Here is a 23,720-nt window from a genome sequence, read left to right as displayed (position 1 = left end):
AGCCTTGATAACACTTCCTGGTAATAATCTTTGTCGCAAGATGGCAAATATTTGATATTTTTGAAAAATACAAAAAACAATGATATTCCAAAATAGTATAAGCTGTATTAGTGAATTTTTTTTAGTAACAGACATATAAAATACTAATATTTTAGAGGGACAACCTTGATTTTTATGATCGATGTGCTAAGGAATGTAGCATGTACATATCAATACGTGCATTGCTCAGTTTCTTCATTACTTGGATAAAATGAAGATCGCATTTACTCTGATTGTCACATTGGTGATTATCTTTAATTCTATTGGTAAATAAAATAATAATTATAAATATATTTTCAGGTAACTTTTTCACCTTTCTGCAAAAAAAACTTTTTTTTATGGAATCTGAATCTTATCTCAATCGGTATTTCTTTAAAACTCTATCTGCATTTGTTCTTACTTATCTGTATATTACCTTGACGTTACTTTTTCAAAGATTACTTTATTTTTAAAATTTTAAATAATATAATTGTTAATTGACACATTTACAATTCTTAATTATTAATTTAATCAGGCTAACCAACAAGTCAATGCAACAATTTGATCGAAGAATATTTGCTTCTTTACTTTTCTTGCACACCAACCTACACATTTTTCAATTGCTTTGTCCCAAGTCGCTGATCAATCTCTCTATCAAGCACAGCAGGCGACTAGAAGTTATAAAGATTATTTCATTGAATACCAGATTAAAAATTCCAATAGTTCGCTTTATTTTTAGTATAAATAATCGTTTTGGACCCTTATTGATAAAAGTCAATTTCTTTGAAAACCTGGAAGAAGTTCACCTTACTTAAATTCTGCTCATTACCTTGCTTATAATTTATATTTATTTTAGCGAATACAATAATAATTATTTAAATACACGGCGTCCGCAAATTTTCAGCGCCCCCAAATATTTCTTCAAGTTAAATATATTTCATTGAGATCAAGGTCATTTTTTAGGTTACTTTTAAGAATAAATTTTATGGTAACGTTTAACTTGACCTTGACGATGACCTTAAGGTTCATCTCAAAATCTTATTTCTTTTTTTAAACTGGAAAACCCCCTTTATAAAAATGGAAAACAGTAGAAGGAGAAATTGCACGTTAAAGTACATATAAAGATCATGGGTTTAATTTAACCTTGAAGGTCACTCTAAGGTCAGTCCAACTTAAGCAAGGACCGAACATATCTGATAACAGCATCTTTTGAAAAAATTTCATGTCAATAGAAGTTATGTGTTTCTACAAGGCGCATTTAATGGCGACCTTAATTTAAACTGGATGCATGTAAACTTCAAGGTCAAATTCATGACTTTCATAAAAATTAACTCATTTTCAAAATTTGAGTAGGGTTTTTGAATTTTTATATTTGGAATTTAAATTTGTTTTTTATATTTGGAATCCAAATTCATGCAATTTTAAAAATTGCAAAAAACTTTATTCCTACAATATTTTTTTGCAATTATATCTTTTTTACTGTGGCTTTTACCAATTTTTTAAACGTAGTGGAATTTGATTTAATGATTACATGTTGTTTGAAGAAAGAATTCTTTATCATTTTCCTATTTTCAATATTGACTATAAGTGTTTCTGTGTCTTAAAACGTTAAAACAATTTTTTGAGAAAAAATGTTTCGATAATAATAACAATATTGAAGGTTTATTTGAGTATTTAAAACTAAAATCAGCACAGTTGTGAAGAAAGCCTTGATGAAAAAAGGCATCGTCTATTAAAAATTTTAAATTTCTCAACAATTGGTAAAAGGAAAGATTTTAAAAAACTTTAACTACGAATCGTCAAAATAATAGATTATTTTGAACATAATGATTCTATTCATAACTTTATATTCTGAAAAACTGTTATTATTAAAAATGTTGCAATGGGAAAGTCCGTCCTTTAGAATTAATTGAGGGCTTAAATAATAAAAATCTAATTTTTGGAACTCAATAATGGAATGGAAAAAATCACAAGTGTATTTTAGTAAAATCGATTTGAAAAATATATTCATTATCCCTTTAGTTATTTTAATCGCAAGGTAATAAACACTAGCCGAAAAAAAACAAGGTAAAAAAGATTAGGTTTTGTAAATCATTCTTGTGTTTCTATTAGGAATAACAGTATGTAGTTAGAGGTGACACAGCATATTGACAAGATTGACAAAACCGCTTTCTTATTCTTTTAATAAAAATAAAAATATGCGAAAATTCAGTAATTTCCAAAAAGTTGAAAAATTTATGTTATTCTTATTTTCTATATAATATGACAAATTTCTAAATAAGAAATATTAAGGTTATTTTTAAGTATAAAATATAACTTTTTTCTGGAAAACTTTTTCTTCGCTCTGCTGGGAATCGAAAAACATAAATTTCGATTGCCGGTCGGATGCTTTTCCCTGAAGCTACTAAGTAGCTTAAGGGGAAATCACCGAACCGACAATCAAAATTTGTGTGGTTCGTTTCCCAGAAGAGCGAAGGAGAAAATCTTTTTCCAGACAAAGATTTATTGAAAGTAGAAGATTATAGTCTGAAAAAACGTTAAGAATTTCTGTTATTCTCGGATAATAATAAAGATTCTTTAGAAAATTTGACTTGAAACACTTGCAAAATAAAGCGTGTATTTCTGTAAAAGGAATCTTCTCTTGTAGCTGAAAATAAAAGCAAACTACTGGTAATCAGAAGTTTTGTTCATCAGAGAATAACAGAAATGCTTAACGTCTTTTCAGACTAAAATGGTCTGTAAAAAATGTAATACATAGCACCTTCTTTAAAATATAAAAACTAATAATCAAAAAGGTTTCATATTTTAGATTAAGGGATTTCAAAAATCAGATCAGTATTTTCAGGCCAGGAAAAAATTGTGCAGATTATTGTATAGACCAAAAAAATTATAATCGATTGGAAATATTATTTGTAACATATACAGGTTACAAAGCTAATAGTTATCAAAACAATAATGATTGAAATTTCCAAACCAGAATCTTGATATGCTAATATTATTTTAAAAAGAAGAGAAGTTAGTGCAAATTCAAGATAAATTTTCAACTCAAGTTTTGTCGTAAATAGGTAAAAATATTGAAAAATAGTGATTATTATTATTAACTGTTATCTGAATCTACGTTGATAATTTTTTCTACAATACTTAATTCATCGTGAGAATAAAATTAGCAATATAAGACCGAATTATTAAACTAACTCCACTCTAAATTTTTAACTTTCAGAGCTTAACATAAATTATAACTGCGAATTTAAAATATTTAAAAAATTACGTTTCGAGCAATTTTTTATTTTAAACTTGTAATTATTCCAGTTTTTGTAAGAAGTTTATTTATTTTATAACTAAAAATTTGGAATTTCGAATTTGGAATTTTGGGTCAAAAAGTTAACTTCTTTGTTTAAAATTAAGTCTTTCGTATTAAAAATTAAATTTGATAATAGAAAAGCAAAAAATTTTATTTAAAAATCATCCTTTTTTATTGTATTCTTTTTCTTTTTGAAGCTTCTACTATTTAGTTAATAATGCAGCTGTTTGGTTACAAAATTATTTTTTGTTGTCGTAAATTTGTATTTTTTGTTTTTAGGAAGAAATAAATGTTTTCTTTGTTACGTCTGGGAAAATTTTAAGTTATAAATAAATATAGGCCGAATCTCATAATTTTGACATCTTCCAGACTAATTGTTAGACTACTGGTCAGACTAATCGTCCAGACAATAGTCTTGAAGATGTGTAAATGATCAGGTTCTGCCAATATTTTTTTCGGTTGAAAGATCTTTTTTCGAAAAAGTCTGTTTTGGCTGACAAACCACCTATTTTTGGTGAAAATTTCAATTGAGAAAATGTTGTATTTATACTGACAAGAATTGATTTTTTTTTAGAGATATTAAATTAAAAATTGGAATGATGCTTTATTTTAGATAGTAAAATTTATAAAGTTTCATTTTCTATTGCAGAATTAGGTTCGCCGCAAAAGAAATCCGGCCCACGTCCTGAAACTTTGCAAGGCCTTCGACCGGGCTCCTTCACGTTTCCTGCTAATAAAAATCTTTGGTACCATGAAATAACTGAACAAGCAGATGCAAATGGCCAAATTGGCAGGCAAACTAAGGTTACTCGGATACCATCAGTACTATGTCAAGTACAAAAGAACAAGCATGGCGATGTCTTTGGATTTTATTTTGTTGATAAACCTGATCAGCTTCACAGAATATTTTTAACGAAAGCCCTTATAAGCATCGGCACAATTAACATTAAAAAATCTGGCTACCCGACCAGGAAACTCACTCTTGATGAACAAGAATGCTTAAGCAAAAATATAAATGGTTGGTAAACATTCACAGCGCTCCTTCAGAATATTAGTTATTAATAATATTGAACTTGTGTTCGCCAATAGTAGATTTCGCGGAAAGTGCGAATTTATTTTGTAAAGATGCTATTGAATTTTTAATATTTTATTTTGAGAATAGTATTCTATCTATTAGTTTTGTGTGCATATTTTAGCCGAATAGTCAATCTGATAAGTTCTCCTTTTCAAGAATACTAAACTAACTATTTTTAGCGTATCTTGCAGTTCTCGCGGCTGCAATATTGATAATAATAATATTTGGTTGTTATTTCACTTACGCTTGAGCTTATAATAAACAATTAATATAGCTTTAATTGAATTTATTTTAAACTACCCTTCACATGAGTTTGGATCTATTCATCCTAATAATCCTTATATGTAAATAATAAAAACATATCAGAAGTACAAGTTTCATTTATATAATCTGTGTGACAATAACTACAGTATGTATAGCATAATATTATGTACACAATTTCTTGTGCCGAATGTAACAAACCATTATTTATTTCTTTTTGAAATTTTTTTTTCTTATGTTTATTCATGAAAATTGAATTTAAAAAAAAGTAATTTCAAGCTTAATCAAATCTTTCTGGGAATCGCAAGATCTTCAAGATGATGAGAGGGCTTGAGGGTCTCATCAGACTACAGATCTGGATCAGATGATCCGTGGAGCTTGCATCGTAAAGTTTAACTTCCCTTGGAAATCTTCCAGCGGACAATAGCAAGCCCTTTTGAATTATCGAGATCTAGAATTCTCAAGCCCAAGAGCGTTTTCAGCTTTCATGACACTGGATTGAGTCTTGTAATATGTAGATACACCCCTGCAAGCAGTGCTATACTTCTGTTAGGATCAGAATGAGCAAACAACAAATGAGGGGCGCGTTTCGGGATCCTCTTCTAACCCACCGCCAAAGGTGAATGGCATTCTGGAGGTAGCCCACCAGGAGTGGTGCGGAGTTCTGACCACGTTGGTGATAATATTCTTCACATGGTGGAAAAACAGCTAACGGATCTCTCCGTAAGGATGAGGCAAGGTAGTGGGATACAAAAAATGAGATACTGTAAAAGTGCGGCTCGCAAACAGGAGCCAGGGCACCCTACAGCAGGCAGCACCTGCGGATACTGCACCTAAAGCAAGGAGCCTAGAGAAAATTCATTAAACATGATGCGAAAACGGTAGAAGGCCCTAGCTACACATCGTCCTACTTTCGCGCAGATAGTTGAAAACGCTCTGGTGGTAGTAGTAAAAGCGTCAGATTATCCCAAGGCCTGCCTCACTCTCGAAGAGTTTGACAGGCTGAGGGACGAAATCTTTAAAGAGATTGACGCGTTACCCTGTCAGGGATGCGTAGAAAAATTCCAAGGTATCTTCATCAAGTCGCGGGGCATCGTAGAAAAGCCCATATATATTTAGTCGTGCGACTGAATGGTAGAGAAAACTCCAATGTATTGGTTCAAGGAGGAACTAAGCTTGGAATCAAAGTTACGGCGTTTCTACAAAAGTACCACAAAGTTAACAGAACTGACTCACAGCCTGATTTGTGAAATTTGTATACCGACAGGCAGGAATCCAGGCCGAAGGGTAGAATATAGGTACCAGTTGTTGGCCTTCTCGACCCAATGTAGGAACTGATAGGTTTACGTCCTGTGTGATTTAACTAGGATCGGTAAAAATACAAGAAGTGTCCGTAGCTGTCCCGAATTACTCTTTCATTAGCTGAGACGGGAATCGCCATAATGCAGCTTGAATTGCACCAGAGCAAAGATGCTTCGGCGGCTCTAGCCAGTTGCATATCAGTGGTGGAGACAGAGCTTGCCCTAATCTAAAAACCCTAGTTATACATACGAAGGATAAGTGGTTTGCCAGAGTTTGGCTCTAATGTGAGAGGCCACGCGATAAAACACCCAGGGTATGCATAACCGTCAGGGGTATAGATGTGTCCTTGGTGCCTAAAATTTCATTTAGGAATCGCACCGCTATTCAGGTGAGGCTTAGGGGCAGAGGCGGGGAAAGATTTGAGTTGTTTGTCGCCTCGGTTTATTTTTCGGGCGACGCTGAGATACTTCCGCCATCCAGAGAGGTCGAAACTATAATTTGGCACAGCCATAAGAATAGAATTTCGCTTCTGTGGGGTCGTGATTCAAACTCTCACCATGCGATATGGTAGAGTACTGAGGTAAACATGCTCAATAGTTGTGGTGGGCCCACATTTAATATTAAAAACTGGAGTGAGCACCTTGATTTACTTAAATCCACCGATGAACTTAATATCAAGGTAGTTGGCTGGAGAGTCTTTATTGAATCCAGCGGATTTTCTGCGAAAGACTCTGACTATATCATATAAAAACAGTTGAACTAAAAGCAAAATTAAGTCTAGAAAATAAGGAAAATAGCGAAAGACCTACCTAGAGAAACTTAGTAAAAAGAAGAAGGACGAAGAGGTAAAAGGATGGGGTCAAGAGAAGGAGAAGGCTGATTGGAGTTTAGCCGCAAAGTTTCTCAATAACAAGGAGGTAGAATGGGCTAAAGGCTCGTTCTGTCTTTTAAAATAATCAGGGGTAAATGGCGTCTATCTAACGAATGGCAAGAAGACCTTCAATACTGTTAAAGATTTCTGGCGGATCAGTTTGAAATTCTTCATCCTGAATGAGCTATACAAGCCGGCCAGAGGCTTCGTGAGTTAGTTTGATTTTCAAATTATAAATTAAGCAATTATTTTCCTATGAGTCATTAAAGTTAATGAAAAAATATCTGAAAACAGGTTCTCTCCAATAAATGCTCCCTTAAAACATTTAACAATAATTGAAAGATATTGTTCAATTCTTATTGTTTTTCTATGGTTAGGAGCACTGATGCTCGGGCTCAAAATAAATGAATTTAAAACTGAGACTGGTCAGAGAGTCAAAATAAAAGCTTATATTCGTACTTTGCAAAGGCATACAAACAGTCAAAATGCTTTAAAATCTTTTTTGTTTAATTTGTTTTAGGCTCGGTGATGACTTAATCTTGTTCTAAAATAAAACATTCTGAGTTCTCTCATATAAGATTAGAAGTATTCTTTATCTATGAAAAAACCCCGATACAACAAGTTACAAATAATTTTTTTCTTTCTTTTTTCGTATACTAAACTAAAAAAAATTTGTTTGCCTGAATTATTCGATTCATTTTACTATTTACATGCAGCCCTGACCATTATAATTGATAAGAATAATGTTTTAATTCTACCACGCAATTTTTTTGGTTCGATTCCTATTGGTTTTGAAAGCAAACATAATGGGTGCAAGTGGCCTTATTAGTTTTATATTATTTTATGTCCAAAAAAATTTTTTCGACGTATTGTGCAAAACAAAAACTAATTTAACCCCAAAGTGTAGCCTAAAATGATTTATATTGCCCTTATATAATAATGATTGTATTAAAAATTCATAAAATCAATTGTAAATCGATGTAATAGATTACATTTTTTATATACACATATTATAAAACTTATTTTTGTCACGTAATGAAAAAATTTATATGTACACATTTGACCACCAAATACCATTTCACTTTTAGTCACTTTAACCTAGTTCCAATTTAAACAGCTCAATCGACAAATGACATGGCGACCAAGAGCGGAAGTCACCTCGGCCAGGAGCACTTATTAAAATTTTTAGTACTTGATTATTGATTTTTCTGGTATGCATCTGTTTTTATGTAACTAATCTCAACCTGTCAAAAATCTGAAAAGAAAAACAACACTACGGAAACAAGGAATTAGTCTTCATATTGAATTCTGCCAGAAGCCACTAACGCACCCCGGGTTAAGGTACCTACTGCCATCTATTATCCTGATATCCTACGCCTTTAGTTTCCGATCCCAACACGAGATGGCGGGCCCCAAACTTCTTAGCGAGGGCGTTCTTCACTCGGTCGTCGCTTCACAACTCTCTATCTTTCTTTCTTTCTCTCTCTCTCTCTCTACTTTGTCATCGAGGTGTGACGTCGTCATACCTACTGACCACTCCATGGTATGGCCACCTAAGACCAGTCCAGTAACTATTCCACCTCCAGAATTACTGGCTATGGTCAAATTCAAAGTTAGGCCAATTAAGACTCCCGCAGTATGTCAGTATCTTTGTCACCCTGCGAATGCTATGTCAGAAAGACGTAACACCTCCGAACACAACCCTGACCTCACGAACTCGGCTGAATCAGTTCTACATAAACACCGAGCAACGCCATATTGCGAAAGTGGTCTCAACGGTCATTGGATAAATTATCAATTAAACTTCAACTTCGAGATTTTACTGTGCAACGAGCGACCACCGAGTTATGAAAATTGTAAAATCAACGTATACAGTTATTCTACAGCAATTCTATATCCCATTCACATCTTGAATTTTGAATTGCCTGCTCAAAACCGAAGTTAGAAACTTTCCGAGATTCATTAAACTTTCTCTCGTTAAAGTTTCATGAAGCTTGTAATTTAAATTCAGTGCAACAATACTATAGTTTAGCTACGTTATTATTACTCGTTTATAGAAAATAGTTCATAGTTTTAGTTGGTAAATATTTATTTCACAGTCCCTCTACTAGGCGGACTGTAGTCGTGGGCCCGGTGAAAACTACAATTCCGATTTCAGTTTTAGGATTTAGTGCAGAAAACTGTGGTTTTAATAATACTTATTATATGTATGTCAAAATCTCGCGAATACTGTCACGGAAATCAATTTATACTTTCATTCAACGATTACTTTTAGTTCATAGTTTTCCCGATAATGACGCTGCGACTTCTGTCTTGTGATTTAGAGCCCGTTGTTAGCTTTGGTCGTTTTCTGTATATAAAGAAACCTAAATGCTTAAAATAATTCAGAGATTCATCAATAAGCGTTTTAGGTATGAAATCTACTCTTCGTTCAATTATTTTTAACCTCCATCATGTCACTTTCGTTCTTGGTTACTGACTGGACATGCGACTTCGCAATCCTGGTTTGAGAAAATTGAGGAATCGAGAGAATTGAGGATGGCTAGGGTAACCCTTCTTTTTTTCACCGAAAAGCGATGCAATGTGGATTTCGTCTCAGACTTGTGGATTCTGTCCAACTCAACCCATCGCTGACCCGGATGCGCCGCATTCTGTAGCAGGTCCTTTAAAACAACTGTCGTCAGCTATCAAAAGTCAACGTCAACTTACAAAAGCGTTATCTATCAAACTACCCAAAGCCAACTATCAAAGTCAACTATCAAAGTTGACTCAAAGTCAACTATCAAAAGCTGGATCTAAACAAACCACCGGGAATTCTTGGGATAAATACAAGGCTGCCGACAAACGAAAGCCAAGCTGAGTTATATTACGGGATGGGCAAAGCCGCGCAAATTTTGCATATATGCATGAAAGGTGTGAGGAGAATAGCTTAGGGCCTCTTTTAAACTAAGTAGCTAAACTGCATCACACTTTTTTTACATTTCCATCCCAGTTAGCAGGTGTTAGTTTTTTTCCCCATAACAGACTTGTAAAACACACATAGGTGAAAACGACTTTATTTCTATAATCTATGTGACAAAGTCCATAGCATATATAGCCGAATATTTTGTGCGAAGTTTATTTTCTATTTCCGAAAAAATAAAGATCGCTGATACTATGGTCTCTCATCAGACTATAGATTTGAAATAGGTTATTTATAGAGCCTGCATCGCAAGGTGTATTTAATCTGGGTAACTGATGGAGTCTAGTCTTTAGGACATGAACTAAGGAACTATCCTTCCAGTGTGTAATATAAAAGCCTCCTGGAATATCGAGGCCTTGAATTTTCATGCAATCGAGCTATGATTTGACCACTGTGTCAAGGTGTGAATAATGCCACAGTTCGCAATTCCTTAAACATCACGGCCATCTCTCTTTAGTATAGGCTGACAAACTTGGGCCATAAAGGAGGCGTCTTAACAGAGACTTTGGGGTATCAGGTTAAATCCTACTGTATGTATACGCGTCCTCAGCAGCCGTGATATGCAGACGGTTTTGCTTATTTCTCTAGTTTTTCGTGGGACCTGAATAAGCAAAACGCAAACCAAAGTGAACTAAACTGAAAAGTGGCTCCCGTTCAAGATCCTCTTTCAATCCACGGCCAAAAGCGGACTAGAATTTGAGCGGAAAATCGTCAGGAGCAACTCGAAATTCTGACAACGATAACGATAATCTTGTTGACACAGTAGAAGAACAGCTACGGGTCTCTGCGTAAGGAAGAGGCAACGTAACATGTTACAAATTAGAGAGACGGCTAAGCGAAGCTCACAATTAGAAGCCAAGGCACCCCACAGGATACGGTAGCTGCGGGAACTTCACTTCGAGTGAGGACTCCGAAAAAGCTCCCCCACAGATGGAGCTGAAACTGCAGAAGACCCTTGATACATAGGGTCCCACTTTTTCCCAGTTCGATAAAAACTTACGTCTTCGATGCTTCATTGGCAAGCATTCAAATGACGGTATATGTTTTCATCGAATTCGTTTTGATTTTCATCTACAAAAAATATTTTTGCGCAGATAAATGTTTAAATAAAGAAGCAATATCAAAAGTAGAAACGTTGTTTGTTACTGCATTTTTTAACGAATTTTGTAAATGAACCCAAAAATGGCTAAAGTCTTTGCGAGAATTTCTGTTTTGACTAAAAGTTCATTTATTTTATTTGGTCAAGATTAAAAAACATAAACACGTGTGACAGAGGTTAAAGGCCTAACGTGTGATTATCCGCAATGTTTTAATAGCTTTAAAGGCAAAAGTGTCTCCTTCACGTGAGTTGACGATACTTATACTGGAACTTTTAGTAGCAGTTTTAGGTTTTACACTCGTAAAGGTAACAGAAGAAGCTTTTAAGTTAAAAATTAACTCATGATATTTCTAATCCGAAAATAAAACAATTCTTCAATTAATGCAGACTGAAAATAAACTTCTATAATGAAGTGTCTCTGATTTATTGATAACGCAAGACTTCCTGAAAAGGAACCGAACATTCGTGCAATTAACGTAAAAATTGCCTGATTATTGCCTGGGGATTCATGGGTTATGGTAATACGAAGAGTTATGGCCTGAAGAGACAGGAATAAAAAGTTGTGGTCTGAAAATGAAGTTAATTTGAAATCAGCCAATCAAGAACTTCCAAACGCTTTATCAGACATCGAGCACAAAGGAGTGAAAGCAGAAATCACAAAGTTTAAAAACGAAAGGAAATTCATCCCATCCAGCGTCTCATTATATGGGAGGATATTAGGATAGACTGAGTCGATCGTTTAAAGGGTATGTAAAAGCGATTTTAAAAGAGAAACATCCTACAGATGAAGTTCTGCCAACTTCATCTGCTTAAGCCAAATACATTGTGAATAGTCGTCCACTAAAATATTCGTGAATACATGGTTATGATTCTCCGATTATTTTTCTGAATGATATTTTTATGGGTAATTATTTTGACATCGAAACTCCTAGAATGTTCACTAAAAATGACGAGATTATTTGAACGTAGTGGAGAATATCGCCTTATTGAGCAGATTTATTTCAGAAGAGGATATTACAACAAACCAAACCAAATTTTCAACACAATCCTCAATTTTTTATATTTGTTCAATCTATATGAAAATTATCCCAGTAATATGCATTACTAGTACCTATCTTCATTTAAATCATCGAAAAAAAATATATTTTCAAGGACTGGTAGAAAATATATGAATTAAAAAACCAAGTGATGCAAATTTGAAGAAACATTTAGCAAGTTTGATGTAGGAATTGATTTACTGTGATAAATGAAATCTCTAATTGAACACACAAACTATATTCCTTAAATATTATTTCAAAAAAATTGCGACATTACAATCAGCGATAATGAATAAAAAGAAACTCTACCTTAAATAATAAATGAGTAAATTCAACAAATAATTGGAGTATAAGCGATTTACATAACAGATCATATAAATGACGTAAAATTAAGAAAAGAAGTATAGGAATTCGTTTTTCAGATATGTGTATCTTTGATAGTAAATTGCAGATTTCAAATCATTTTCTTATTTAAATTGCAAATAGATGAAAATTTTCTAGAATTTTACCTCAACCCGATTTCACTGTGTGTGTTGGAAACCTTTGTAAGCCGCCTCTATACAGTTTCAATACCTGCTTTCGCAAACACTTCCTAATGATAAATCATGACACGCGATAGCAAATATTTATCATTTTGGTAAATAGAAAAAATGTTCACATGTTAGATTGTAAGCGTTAATAATCAACTTTATTGCTTCGAAAGTTACGCAAGCATTTTATCGAATCTACGAAATAATGAATTACGGCATTATAGTACTGTACTCAGTTTCTTTTCTAATTTGAAGAAATGAAGATTGCTTATATTTTTCTCGTCACCTTGGTGATCGTATTCAATTCTATTGGTGAATATAACAATAATTATTAACTTATATCTAAAAGCATTATGTCATGCCCTCAGCCAATTTTTACTCATGTGGCCCTCTTCTTTCATCTTCTTCTCTTCTTTCATCTTCGTAGATTCTAGTTTTATATAACTGCTTATCGAAGGGTCCGAGTGGAGCAGAAAATGAAGAAGAACATCTAGGTTCGACAATTGTCTATCAGACACTCTAATTTTATAAGCTGTAACTTTTCTAAAGATTTTATTGTTTCCATTTTGCGAATCTTCTGAACACCGTCCAATTGGTATCTCAAAATATTGAATTATATCACTTCCGCAAATGAGCAACTTATGGACTGATAACAAATTTTTTTATCTGGGATAGAGAGTTAGACAAAGCTCAGCGGTTTCCAAACAGAATGTTTTGAATTTTGCACAATTAACTATTCTTTTGCACATTATAACTTTTCACATATCTTGAAATCCGATGATCAGATCTGATCCGAGACCGGTTATTTTATCAACTAATTTAGTTCTCCCTAAAAAGGAACCGGCAGCATTTCCGGTATTTGATGTTCCATAACCCTGCTTTACCACATCAACTGCTAAAAACAGTGTGGATATTAAATGCATCTAAGTACGTTCCTTTCTTAATTTTTTTACTTCCTTTTCTTTCTTGTTTCCTGCGGAAAACTTTTAACAATCCATATATTAGGATACATGTAAAAAATATTCCAAAACACGAATCCAGGCATGCAACGTCAAGAGACCAAATGTATAGTGTGCCACATTGCATGAAATTTGATACATATGATAAGTTGTTAACATGGTTTGATCCAACTCCAGAAATATTAAAGCGAGAAGGTGTTTTCTGGTCAGTAAAAATATTACACACCTTTCCATCAATCATCGTACACTGCATGTCAAAGCTGGTATCAAAACTCATTCCGTTGACATCAATGGTATAGGTATGAACTTTTTTTAGCAGCTTGATGTGATAGCTGCTCCCTTTCTTTACAAGAGAATCAGTTTCTTTAAGGAAACTAAATTTGATTGTCATACGGAAATTAATAGATGAAAGTGTTTTGTTTGTCCAAATAATACCGTCATCTGCTTTCAATTCAAATACGGAGAACATGAATCTTCGCCAGTTACTTCTTCATTGTACGTTCTTAGCCTTTTGTATTTCCTTTTCGACAGACCTAAATCAACTTAGATCGCTAAGATTCTTTGCAATTTAATCTCGCCATAATCCTCCTCATCAAGCTGCTGTAACCCAGATTCGATATCAGTCTTTCGGATCCATCTTCAAATGCTAATCCTGGTCTTCCTCTTTTTAGAACATTAGTCAAACCTTTTGTTTGGATAGGTGGACAAGGTAAAGGTAACTTAAACTATGCTTCTAAGAATTGAGCATGATTTGGAACATAAAAGAGTCAACCAATTTTGTTCTTATAGTCATTAACTAAAAGTCATCAAAAGAAAACGTGGCCTTAATAGTATCGAAAACAAAATCTTCTTTGTTACATTTTGATTGTTGATCACTATTCCAAATGATGTCACATAAGTGCAGCTGTAACTTCAAATCGTACCGGATTTTGTTTGCTTCATTTGTTTTATTTTGGTTCAAAGAATACTTTTATAAAAAGACTGTGTGTTTCTACGGAGATATTGAGGGAAACCTTCGAAGTAGTTTTTAACATCGGATACAGAATAAGAAATCAGAACATATGTTACATCATTTGGAATAGTGATCCACAATCAAAATGTCAAAAAGTAGATTTTATTTAATTCTCACTCACTGAAGCACGAATGCCCATCCAAAAAACAGCCCTTTTCAGGGACAAATAAGTAAAAAATGGCTGCGAGTATGACAATCTTCAAGGAGTGTGCTCGATTTTTACTTACTGTCACAATTGAGAATACTATAGCAAAGAGTCTTTTGAAAGACATTTTGAATTGATAGCATAAACAAAAATCAAGCCTTTTAATGAAAAAATGGTCGAAATTTGCATTTGTTTATAATAAGTGTTTAAGAAATGAGCACTTTTTGTTCGCTGCAAAAAATATCACGGCAAGGTTTCTTTGGCAAGACATTTCCAGTCTATTCCGCAAAAAACATTATTCCTATTCATGAAAGAAGAGTTGAAATGTGCACTTGTTTTTAAAAATTGTTTAAAAAATTAAACTAATCATTGCGAAGCATGAAAAAATGACTTGTAAATTAATTTGTCTCTAACATTATTAAAAAATTGTGTTGTTACTGTTACCGAATGAAAATTATTTTTAGTTAGTTATTATATTGATTTATCACCTTTCTTAATAAATTTGAAAGTCTTTTAATAAATTGTATCACGGAAAATTTAGCAACCAAAAGTTGTAACTTTTTTGTTAAATAATAAATTTTCGTTGATTCGAAATAAAATTTCTAAAGTTACTGGTTATACCTGGAAGTCTTACAGGCATTTCTTTAAAAAAACATCCAAATCCTTTAAAAATTGCATTGTTGGTCGATTTTTGTCTAAAAAAAGGTTTTTTCCCACACTGCGCACCGCATCGTAGAACGTCATTCAAACGTAAGTGGCTGGATCCCTTTAATCCTGAGAAAATATTCTATATTCCGTTCTAGAATGCGGAAGTGCAACTAGTCCTTAAAGTGGGTACTAAAATTTAATTGCAGTAATCTACAAAAATAATTTCTAAAGAAAATGATGAAAAAACATTAAAAGAAAATCAAAGAAGAACCAGTAAACTATTAATAATTAGTTTTAGATGCTAAAAATTGATCAAATTTATTGAAAACCAATCTTAGTTTGGAATATAATCCCAATTTACATAAGATTGCTGGTTAAAGGTATTTTTGGTTTCAAAAACCAGATCTTCAAAAACGCAGTTTTTAATAATTTTAGGAACCAAAATAATATAAATGATGATTCAATTTCAAATAAAAATATAATTTTCACTTAGAAAACTAATAACTTGCACAAAAAAAAGAATTTATTTGAAAAATATTTTCCACAATAATATATTTTTAAGGTTTCATTGTACTGTGCTGAAAACCTTATAGTTTCAGGCATGTGTATATTTGTCGTGCATTTTCAGAAGGAGGGGATGTGAAGGAAAGTGATGGTATAGTAAGTGTAAGAAAAGAAGTAAGTGGAAATAAGGTAAAATGAGAGTTGTGGAGGGGAAATTAGGAATTTTAGGGAAGGAAATGAGTGAATGGTAGAGTAGAAGGAGGAAATTATGGGAAATGAGTAAAAGGAGTGGAACGTAAGCGAAGGGGTGGAGTTTGAGTGATTGAATTGGAATTGAGTAAAAGTTGATGAATAAAAACGGCAGTCAGGGGACATTAGGGAAGGAAGCGTGAGGGGAAGTGTGGAACGTGAAATAAGTAGACGTGATTCAGGATAAAAAGCGAGAAAATGAGAGGTGGGTGCGAAATTAGGAGATGGGGGGAAATGGCGAGAGATTAAGGGGTGAGATGAATGGTGAAATGAGTGAATTGAGGGCGGGTAGGGAGGGGTGATGGCTTAGGCGACATTACTGAAAGGGTGGGGCGAGGGAAAGCTAGGGGAAAAACAGCTGGGGAAAATTATAGAAATGGAGGGGAAATGCGAGAATGGGAAATTCGGCAAGAATAGGTAAGTACATTTGCAGGAGAGTTATGAGTTTAACGGCGACTGAGGTGAGGAAAGGAAGAGTGTGGAAAATAAGAATAATGAGGGGAACTGAGCAAAATGTAGAAGAGTTTGGGTAGGGGATGTGAAAGAAATGTTAAAAAGATGAGTGAGGAGGGGAAATGAGGGATGCAGAGAGAAAATGAGAGGAAGCGAGATAGCAATGAGGAGAAATGAGGAAAGGGAGGCAATGAGTGGGAGTTAAGGGGCGGGCCCTAGCTCCCCCTCCTAACAAGAAATTTACAAAAATAAGATTTTAAATGTTTAAATTCCAATTTATATAATAAACCGAATAATTTTTTTTAATTTAATCATTCAACGAAGTTCGGAGTTATAAGTTAGAAAATGGAAATTTTTTAAAAGAACGAATGCGAAAACCAATCCTAAAAATTCCAGAAGTTAAAAAATCTAAAAATCAAAATCTTTACCAAGAAATAAAAAAAATGTGATGATATAAAATTAAGAAAATAAATATGGACTGAATACTGTAAAGGAAACTTTCATAAGATTAACCCGTTTCCAGCTTTTTAAAATCAATTTTAATGATATGAATATAATGTAAAAATAAGAGAGACAACAAGATTCAAACAAAATAAATAAAATTTGTCATTGAAAAGTAAAACGAAAACTACAATCGTTAAAGCAATTAGTTAAGATTTTTGTCCAAGTAATAGCTATATTCATTGATTATTATATTATTTAAAACTAAAAACAACACGGTTGGATGGAAGGATATCTTTTGAAAAAATCATGGTTTTTTTTTATTTTACCATTTTTTAAAAATTGTTAAGAAGGAAGGTTAGCAAAAATTTTAATCAGAAAAGCTAGTATTTAAATTTTTGTTGGTAAATTTACAACTTTCTTTAAATAAAAGAGTGTTCTTTTCCTTTCACGAGATATTACTAATAATATTATTAAAACTCTTAACATCATAAAAATCTTTATTTTTCGTATAAGCAATTTTTATCCTATAACTAGCTTAAAAGATGCATAATTAAATTACGGTGTAATTTAGTGTAATCTATTCAAATAAATACTGGTCATTTAGGTTTTTAGCAGAAAGAGGATTATCTTATTCAGAATTTTAAACAATTTAAAAAGATTGAATTTCCAAAATCACAAGAAATATATTTTTACTTAAAAATTTAACTTTTTTTAACCGTAAACTATTTTTCGTATAAAAATTTAACCTTTTGTGGACAAATAACTTGTTTTTCGTAAAATTATACCGACTAGTCTAAAATGTAATAGTTTTCTTGTGTCTTTAGAATTTTGTTTGAAAGTTTCAGAATTTTTTTGAAGTACATCATTGTATGTTCAAAAGTTAAGTATTTTGATCAGGTTACCTTTTTTGGTGGAAAATTCAACTGCTTTGGTAAAACTTCATTCTTTTGTTATTGAAAATTGATCTTTTATGGTAGAAAATTCAGAATACTATTTGGTTATTAATAAAACTGTTTGGTTACAAATACATTTATTGTTGTTGAAGATTCGTCTTTTTGGGTTATAAGATCCTTTTTTGGTAGAAATTTGACATATTTCAGTGAAAATTTCCATATATTTTGACTTGCAGTCCATTTCCCTTATTTTGAATAAATGAAGAGGAATAAAATAACCCAAAATTTGTAGATTTATTTATTAATGCCCCGTAACATAAGTATTTTGTCATTAAATATTTCTTTCCTGTTAAATGATTCTTTTGAAAGAATCATCCACATTCTATGAATTTCAGAAATTTTGTAATCATACTGATTTTATAACTTCATTTATAAATTGCGTGAGAAGAAAAGGCAATAACTGCACGCATTGTGCCTGTGTTTTTTTAGCAATATTAAATGCAAAATTAAAATAATATTATATTTAATGTATTAAAATTCGTACATTTTTATTTTCTCTTACAGAATTAAGTTTACCGTTCAACTTATTCGAACGACGTCCTAAAACCCTACAAGGTCTTCGATCGAGCTCCTTCGTATTTCCTGCTAATAAAGTTCTTCGCTACAATAAAATAACCCCATATGTAATCGGAGGTGACCCGAATATGATCGTAAATGAATGTGCTCGAATACCAACAGGCATACTATATCAAGTACAAAAAAACAGCAATCGTGAAATCTTTGGATTTTACGAAAATAATCGTCTTCGTAGAATATTACTAGCAAACGGCAACATGGGGTCAATTAAAATGGAAGGTCCAGACTACCCGACTAGAGAACTTACTCTTCAAGAAGAACTTTTCTTAGAAAAACATCCAAATGGGTGGTAAGGATTCGCTGTAATTGTATGGAATATTGACAGACAATAACATTTTACATGTGTTCGCAACTAATAATACATTTTCGCATTCGACAATTTATTTACCTAATTGGTTTATGAAATTTAAGTTGGCTGTAAGAAAGCCACTTATTTCTTTTTGGTGTTTAAATGTTGACCCATAGGATTCACATTCTGTTTATATTTTCAAGAAATATTTTGTATTCAATTTTAAATTAGATGAAAAATGTTAATCTTTTAGATGAGAATAATTAAATATTCAAAACTAACAATTACTACAATTAATTTATAAGACCAACTAAATTCCAAGCTAACTAGTTGCAACATAACTTAAAGTTCTCTGGGTGCAAGTAGTGATAATATATCACGTTATTTGTTATATTATTTCCGTCTGTGGTTATAATAAATAATCAGTACACCTTAGGTTGAATTTTTTTTAAGAACTCTTCTTATCTGCTTGGAAGACTTCATCCTGATAAGAAAAATTACTCACTTCTTCAGATTACTTTTTCAAATTACTTCTTCAGATCTGAAAACAAATTTAATTACAAATTTTTTATTCTGGGAGTCGCTGTGGCTACAACAATATCGTGACTGCCTAATGTAGCAACACTGCAGGCTCTTTCCCTTGTCATCCTAAATCAACAAAAGCATAATGATTTAAAATAATTCAACAGTCCTGACGCTATTGCATCTGACAGTTGATGTGGCTGTGAACATTCAATTCTAAACGAAATTAAATGGATTGTTCTTTTTCGTAAAATATCCCCTTTTTAATTTTGCTCAAATTTGTGTATAAACATTCCTTATAAAATCAACTTAGAGTAAGGAAAATTTATGTTGAATCTTCTGAGTCTCGAGATATTACCATTTTAGCGAAACCTTTTTAGAAAAATATTGTACATAGATATTCAGTTCATGAAACATTAGTTTTTATATACTATGAAATTGAAACGAACAATAATAAATTATGCGAAACCTGAATTCTGGACCTATAGGACGTGTTGTTGAGTTTCCAACTTAAGGGGTTCAATGCAAACAACCCATAATGCGCTGAACGAATGAATTTAAAAGATTCCTCGTTTAATGAGTAAGGCCCGGGTATCGCTCATCATCCCATTACAATCTTCCAGCTTTGTTCCCCAGATCGGGTACCCACTCGTACATAGCGTCTTGTGTCACTGGTACGTGAAAATCCTGCTAGAACCTGCTGATAGTTATTGTTTCACCTGTCTTTTAATGTTACATATGTGGTCCTCGAATATGAGGTGGTACCACCCAAAGGTTGTTAATTGATGAACAAGATGTTGTTCAGTTACTCCATAGATCAGATCGGAATTATAACCCACGAAGAGATGATGATTTATGCCCCTGACCTGTCCTATTGTGCCTTTGCCGGAAAATGAGATCTGATCACGTCTTCATTCATTTCCAGCCTTCACTTGATCCTCTTATTGTCCTGCACACCCTAGTTTTGCAGCTGATATGCAGTCTGAACCTGACATCTTATTCGGTCGATGGTTCTTCTACATAGAAGGTTTCCATCTTTAATCTGACTCCTTTGTTTTTCAATGTCATCTTGGGATACTGCTCTCATTTACAGGAAATTCGTTACAACGTTCAGGCGAAAGGCCCTCCCGCTGATGCAAGTTGTTGTAGCTCCCATCTCGTTTTCGAAATGACAGCGCATCACGTAAGCATTAATTACGCATTATGTACCTATCCATCACGTAGCTTACTATTACCGACCTGCAATGCGTGAACACAACGATAGCTCCAGGTCCCCTTTTGTCTTCGTTCTCTGCCTGTCTGGTACGGCAAACCCTGTTAGTAGCAATGCTATAGCTAAAAAAGCCGTCAACTTGTTGAGAGATAAGCTCGACACCCACTGTGATGCAAAGGCCAAAACACCTTCGGTAGGGCTTTATGTTATAATTACTTTCTTCAAACTTGTTCTCGGTTAAACCCGGATTTTCACCATAACCACTGACTAACCCAAGCGAGTAATAAGATAAGGATGTTATAAGTTAATTTAATACGATGTTTCAAATCTTTTGCGACAATGTTGTAGGCAGAAAATTAGGATCATGGTGTAGTTTGGAGGCAGTATTTTAATCCTGTTATACTTAAACACCAACCGTCAGCGGTGGAGGTGACAATAGTCACCTCTGCATTCTTTTTTAGAGCTACCACCTTATATTTTTATTATTTAAAAAGTTCTAAGCTCCAGAAGCTACGGTTATGGTTCCTTAAAGCAACCAATCGCGACGCCACTGGGACATGTACGTCGTTCACTCTTGCTTCTTCTATCCTAGAAGGTTTAGCAAGAGTGACAAATTTAACCAAGATACTTTCTACAACACTGTTCCTTAGAGTGCGGTCTCTAGCTGCTGATGGCCTTATGCGGAAGACGGCAGATTTTGAGATAAAATTTTTACCTCCAGATACTTCTTTAGAGCAACCAACCTTTGCACAATACCATGAGGAACAGTCTTGACCGTCTAGATGAAGTTATCCCATATCCCTTTTACATTTTGCTAGCGAAAGATTGAGCCTGACGCTGGCAAACGAGGACATTGTTGATTCTTTGAACAGCTTTTACCTGCAACCTGCCTTCCGTTACTTGTATCTGCGTTATTCGACAACTGCATTCCATTCCGGCACGATAGATATAAATATCTTCTAATTGGGGATGTCAGTTACTAGCTTTCAGTTGGTAGTTAATAAAGCTGTGGCCCGGCAGTTCTTTGGAATTAAAATATCTCTGATATTGGTAATTAGTAACCTGCGTCCTTCGACTATTCTCTACGGGATGGTTGTTCTTTATTTGAGAAAGTAGTTAACACAAGAGCTATATGTTGCTGCGTAGTAGTGAACTTCTTCCATCGAAATTTGTTGATTCTATCTGGCCCTGGTTCTGAAAAGTTCTTATTTCTGGCGATAACTTTCTTCTGTTTTTCTCTCGTATACTTGTTCCCAGAAGATTCGAATTTCTTCTCCACTAGGCGGATTCTCGACGGCATATGACGTTTTGTTAAATAGGTGGGAAGGATTAGTAGAAAATTGAAATTTTTCGGAATATATCTTTTGCACCACATTATTTGAGGATTTCTTTTCTGCTATAAAAGACAATAATTCTTCTGACCCAGTTACCTGAGGTGTGTTTTTGGATTTTCAAAATTACCTACCACCCATCGCATTGGACCCCAATTCCTCCATTGACGTCTTATGGTGGAACGATTCTTTCACCAAGATCGCAAGAGCCAGTATTATAATTTAAAGTCCCCCAGATGGTGTATTTGACCTTCCTTTTTTACCATCAACTGAGGCGTAACAAGCTACGATAAACATATTCTTATTCCCACTTTCATTTTAATTCAAAACAATCGTTGATATGAAAATCCATACTACTTATGTAACTAATAGTTAATTTTTTATACACTCTAACACCAAAGATACGAGAAGCTCGGATATCAGGAGATCCAAAGATATCAGCGTGAAAAGAACTCACACTCCTAGAAAGATGGATGACTAGCAGCGATATTTCTTTAAATCGTTGAAAGGAAGTTATTATTTTTCAAACTACAAGAAACTGTTAATTTCAAAAAACAAAATAGCAAATTGTCATCTTTAAAATGTATGATTAATAATAATTGAAAATAAAGCTGATTTTTTAACCTCTTATTTTGGTATTTAATGAAATCATATTTACAACGTCTGGCATAAGAATATTTCTGAACAATTGCAGACAATATTCAGCAATCGTAACTAAAATTGAAGAAAATTTTTGAAATTCAGAATTTTATATTTAAAACAATTGTTATGTACTACTATGCTGAAAGGTTTACACGTGGGCAGAAAAATTCTAAGCTGCAATTTATAAAGATCATTTTATTAAATACCAAAATTGAAATTCTAAAAGTTTGCTTAGTTTCCAATATCGATTCTTAGCTTCTAAAGATTTTTTCGTCAGTGAATTTTTTACGCAAGAATGATTTAAAGTACCCGAAAAAAGTTTCTATTATTAACACAGGTTTTTCTAATTATTTTGGAAACAGGGGCGAATTAAATAGAAATTGTCTCTTGAAAACTTAGTTTACCATCTAGAAGAAAATGAGAACTTATTGTCCACCTAAATAAGAAATTGCTTATGGTTATCTGCCATCTTAAAAATATTTTCAAACAACAGTATAAATAATCGATTGCGCCCTGATTGGGAAAATTACATTTCTCGATTTAATTGATTGGTACTGCAATCAATTTTCAAGTATCATGCGGAATATAAAATACTTCTCAAATTTAGATTGGGGTGAATATATTATTCTAATTTTCATCTACAAATGTTCGCGGCATATCAGAAAAAAATATAAATGACAAAAAATCTAAAACATATTAAATAGCATTTAGCAAATTCAACTTAGAAATTGATTTACATGCATACAATAATTTTTTTAATGAACATACCAAGTATAAGAAAAAACAGAAAATCAGATAAAGATGTATAGTAATTCGCTTTTGAGGCACGTTTAACATTCATGCTAATTTGCGGATCTTACATAATTTAATAATATAAATTATACATATAATAAAATTTTCTGGAATTTTAATTTAGGACTGTATAATTGTATGTATAGGCAAATCTTATAAACTCCTCTATGCTGTTTTGAAGGCTACCTTGGCAATACTTCTTGATGATAACGTGCGACACGGGAAAGTAAATATTTATTCTTTTTGATAAGTATAAAATTTATTTACATTTTAGAGTATGAGTGTTATTATTAACTTTTATTGCTTCGAAAATTTCTAACACATTTTATCCAGTTTACGAAAGAACGAAATGAGTGATTCTAAGACTGTGCTCAGTTTCTTCTCTACCTAGAAAAAATGAAGATCGCTTATACTCTACTCGTCACCTTGGTCATCATTTTTAATTCTATTGGTGAATATAACAATAATTATAAACATACATCTGATATTTATATCTTCAAGTAAATTTCTTTGGATTTACACAAATAACATT

At 33.1% G+C, this 23,720-nt stretch overlaps 1 protein-coding gene across 1 annotated transcript; it reads left to right on the top strand.

The window, feature by feature from the left end:
• The first annotated feature begins 208 nt into the window (after positions 1-208).
• Positions 209-18,732, top strand: LOC117177442. Its single transcript, XM_033368127.1, has 2 exons — positions 209-305; positions 18,328-18,732. Exons 1-2 carry the CDS (start codon positions 251-253, stop codon positions 18,690-18,692), a joined length of 420 nt encoding a protein of 139 aa, XP_033224018.1. The 5' UTR covers positions 209-250; the 3' UTR covers positions 18,693-18,732.
• Positions 18,733-23,720: the final 4,988 nt, after the last annotated feature.

This window comes from Belonocnema kinseyi, chromosome 7 (assembly GCF_010883055.1).
Source record: "Belonocnema kinseyi isolate 2016_QV_RU_SX_M_011 chromosome 7, B_treatae_v1, whole genome shotgun sequence".
Taxonomy (NCBI): Eukaryota; Metazoa; Arthropoda; class Insecta; order Hymenoptera; family Cynipidae; genus Belonocnema; species Belonocnema kinseyi.
This window is presented reverse-complemented; position numbering and strand designations above follow the sequence as displayed.

Excerpts from the sequence above, each read along its gene's own strand:
- LOC117177442 (XM_033368127.1), top strand. The coding sequence starts at position 251 with ATGAAGATCGCATTTACTCTGATTGTCACATTGGTGATTATCTTTAAT. Across the intron at positions 306-18,327 it reads GATTATCTTTAATTCTATTG|AATTAAGTTTACCGTTCAAC; the intron begins GTAAATAAAATA and ends TTTCTCTTACAG.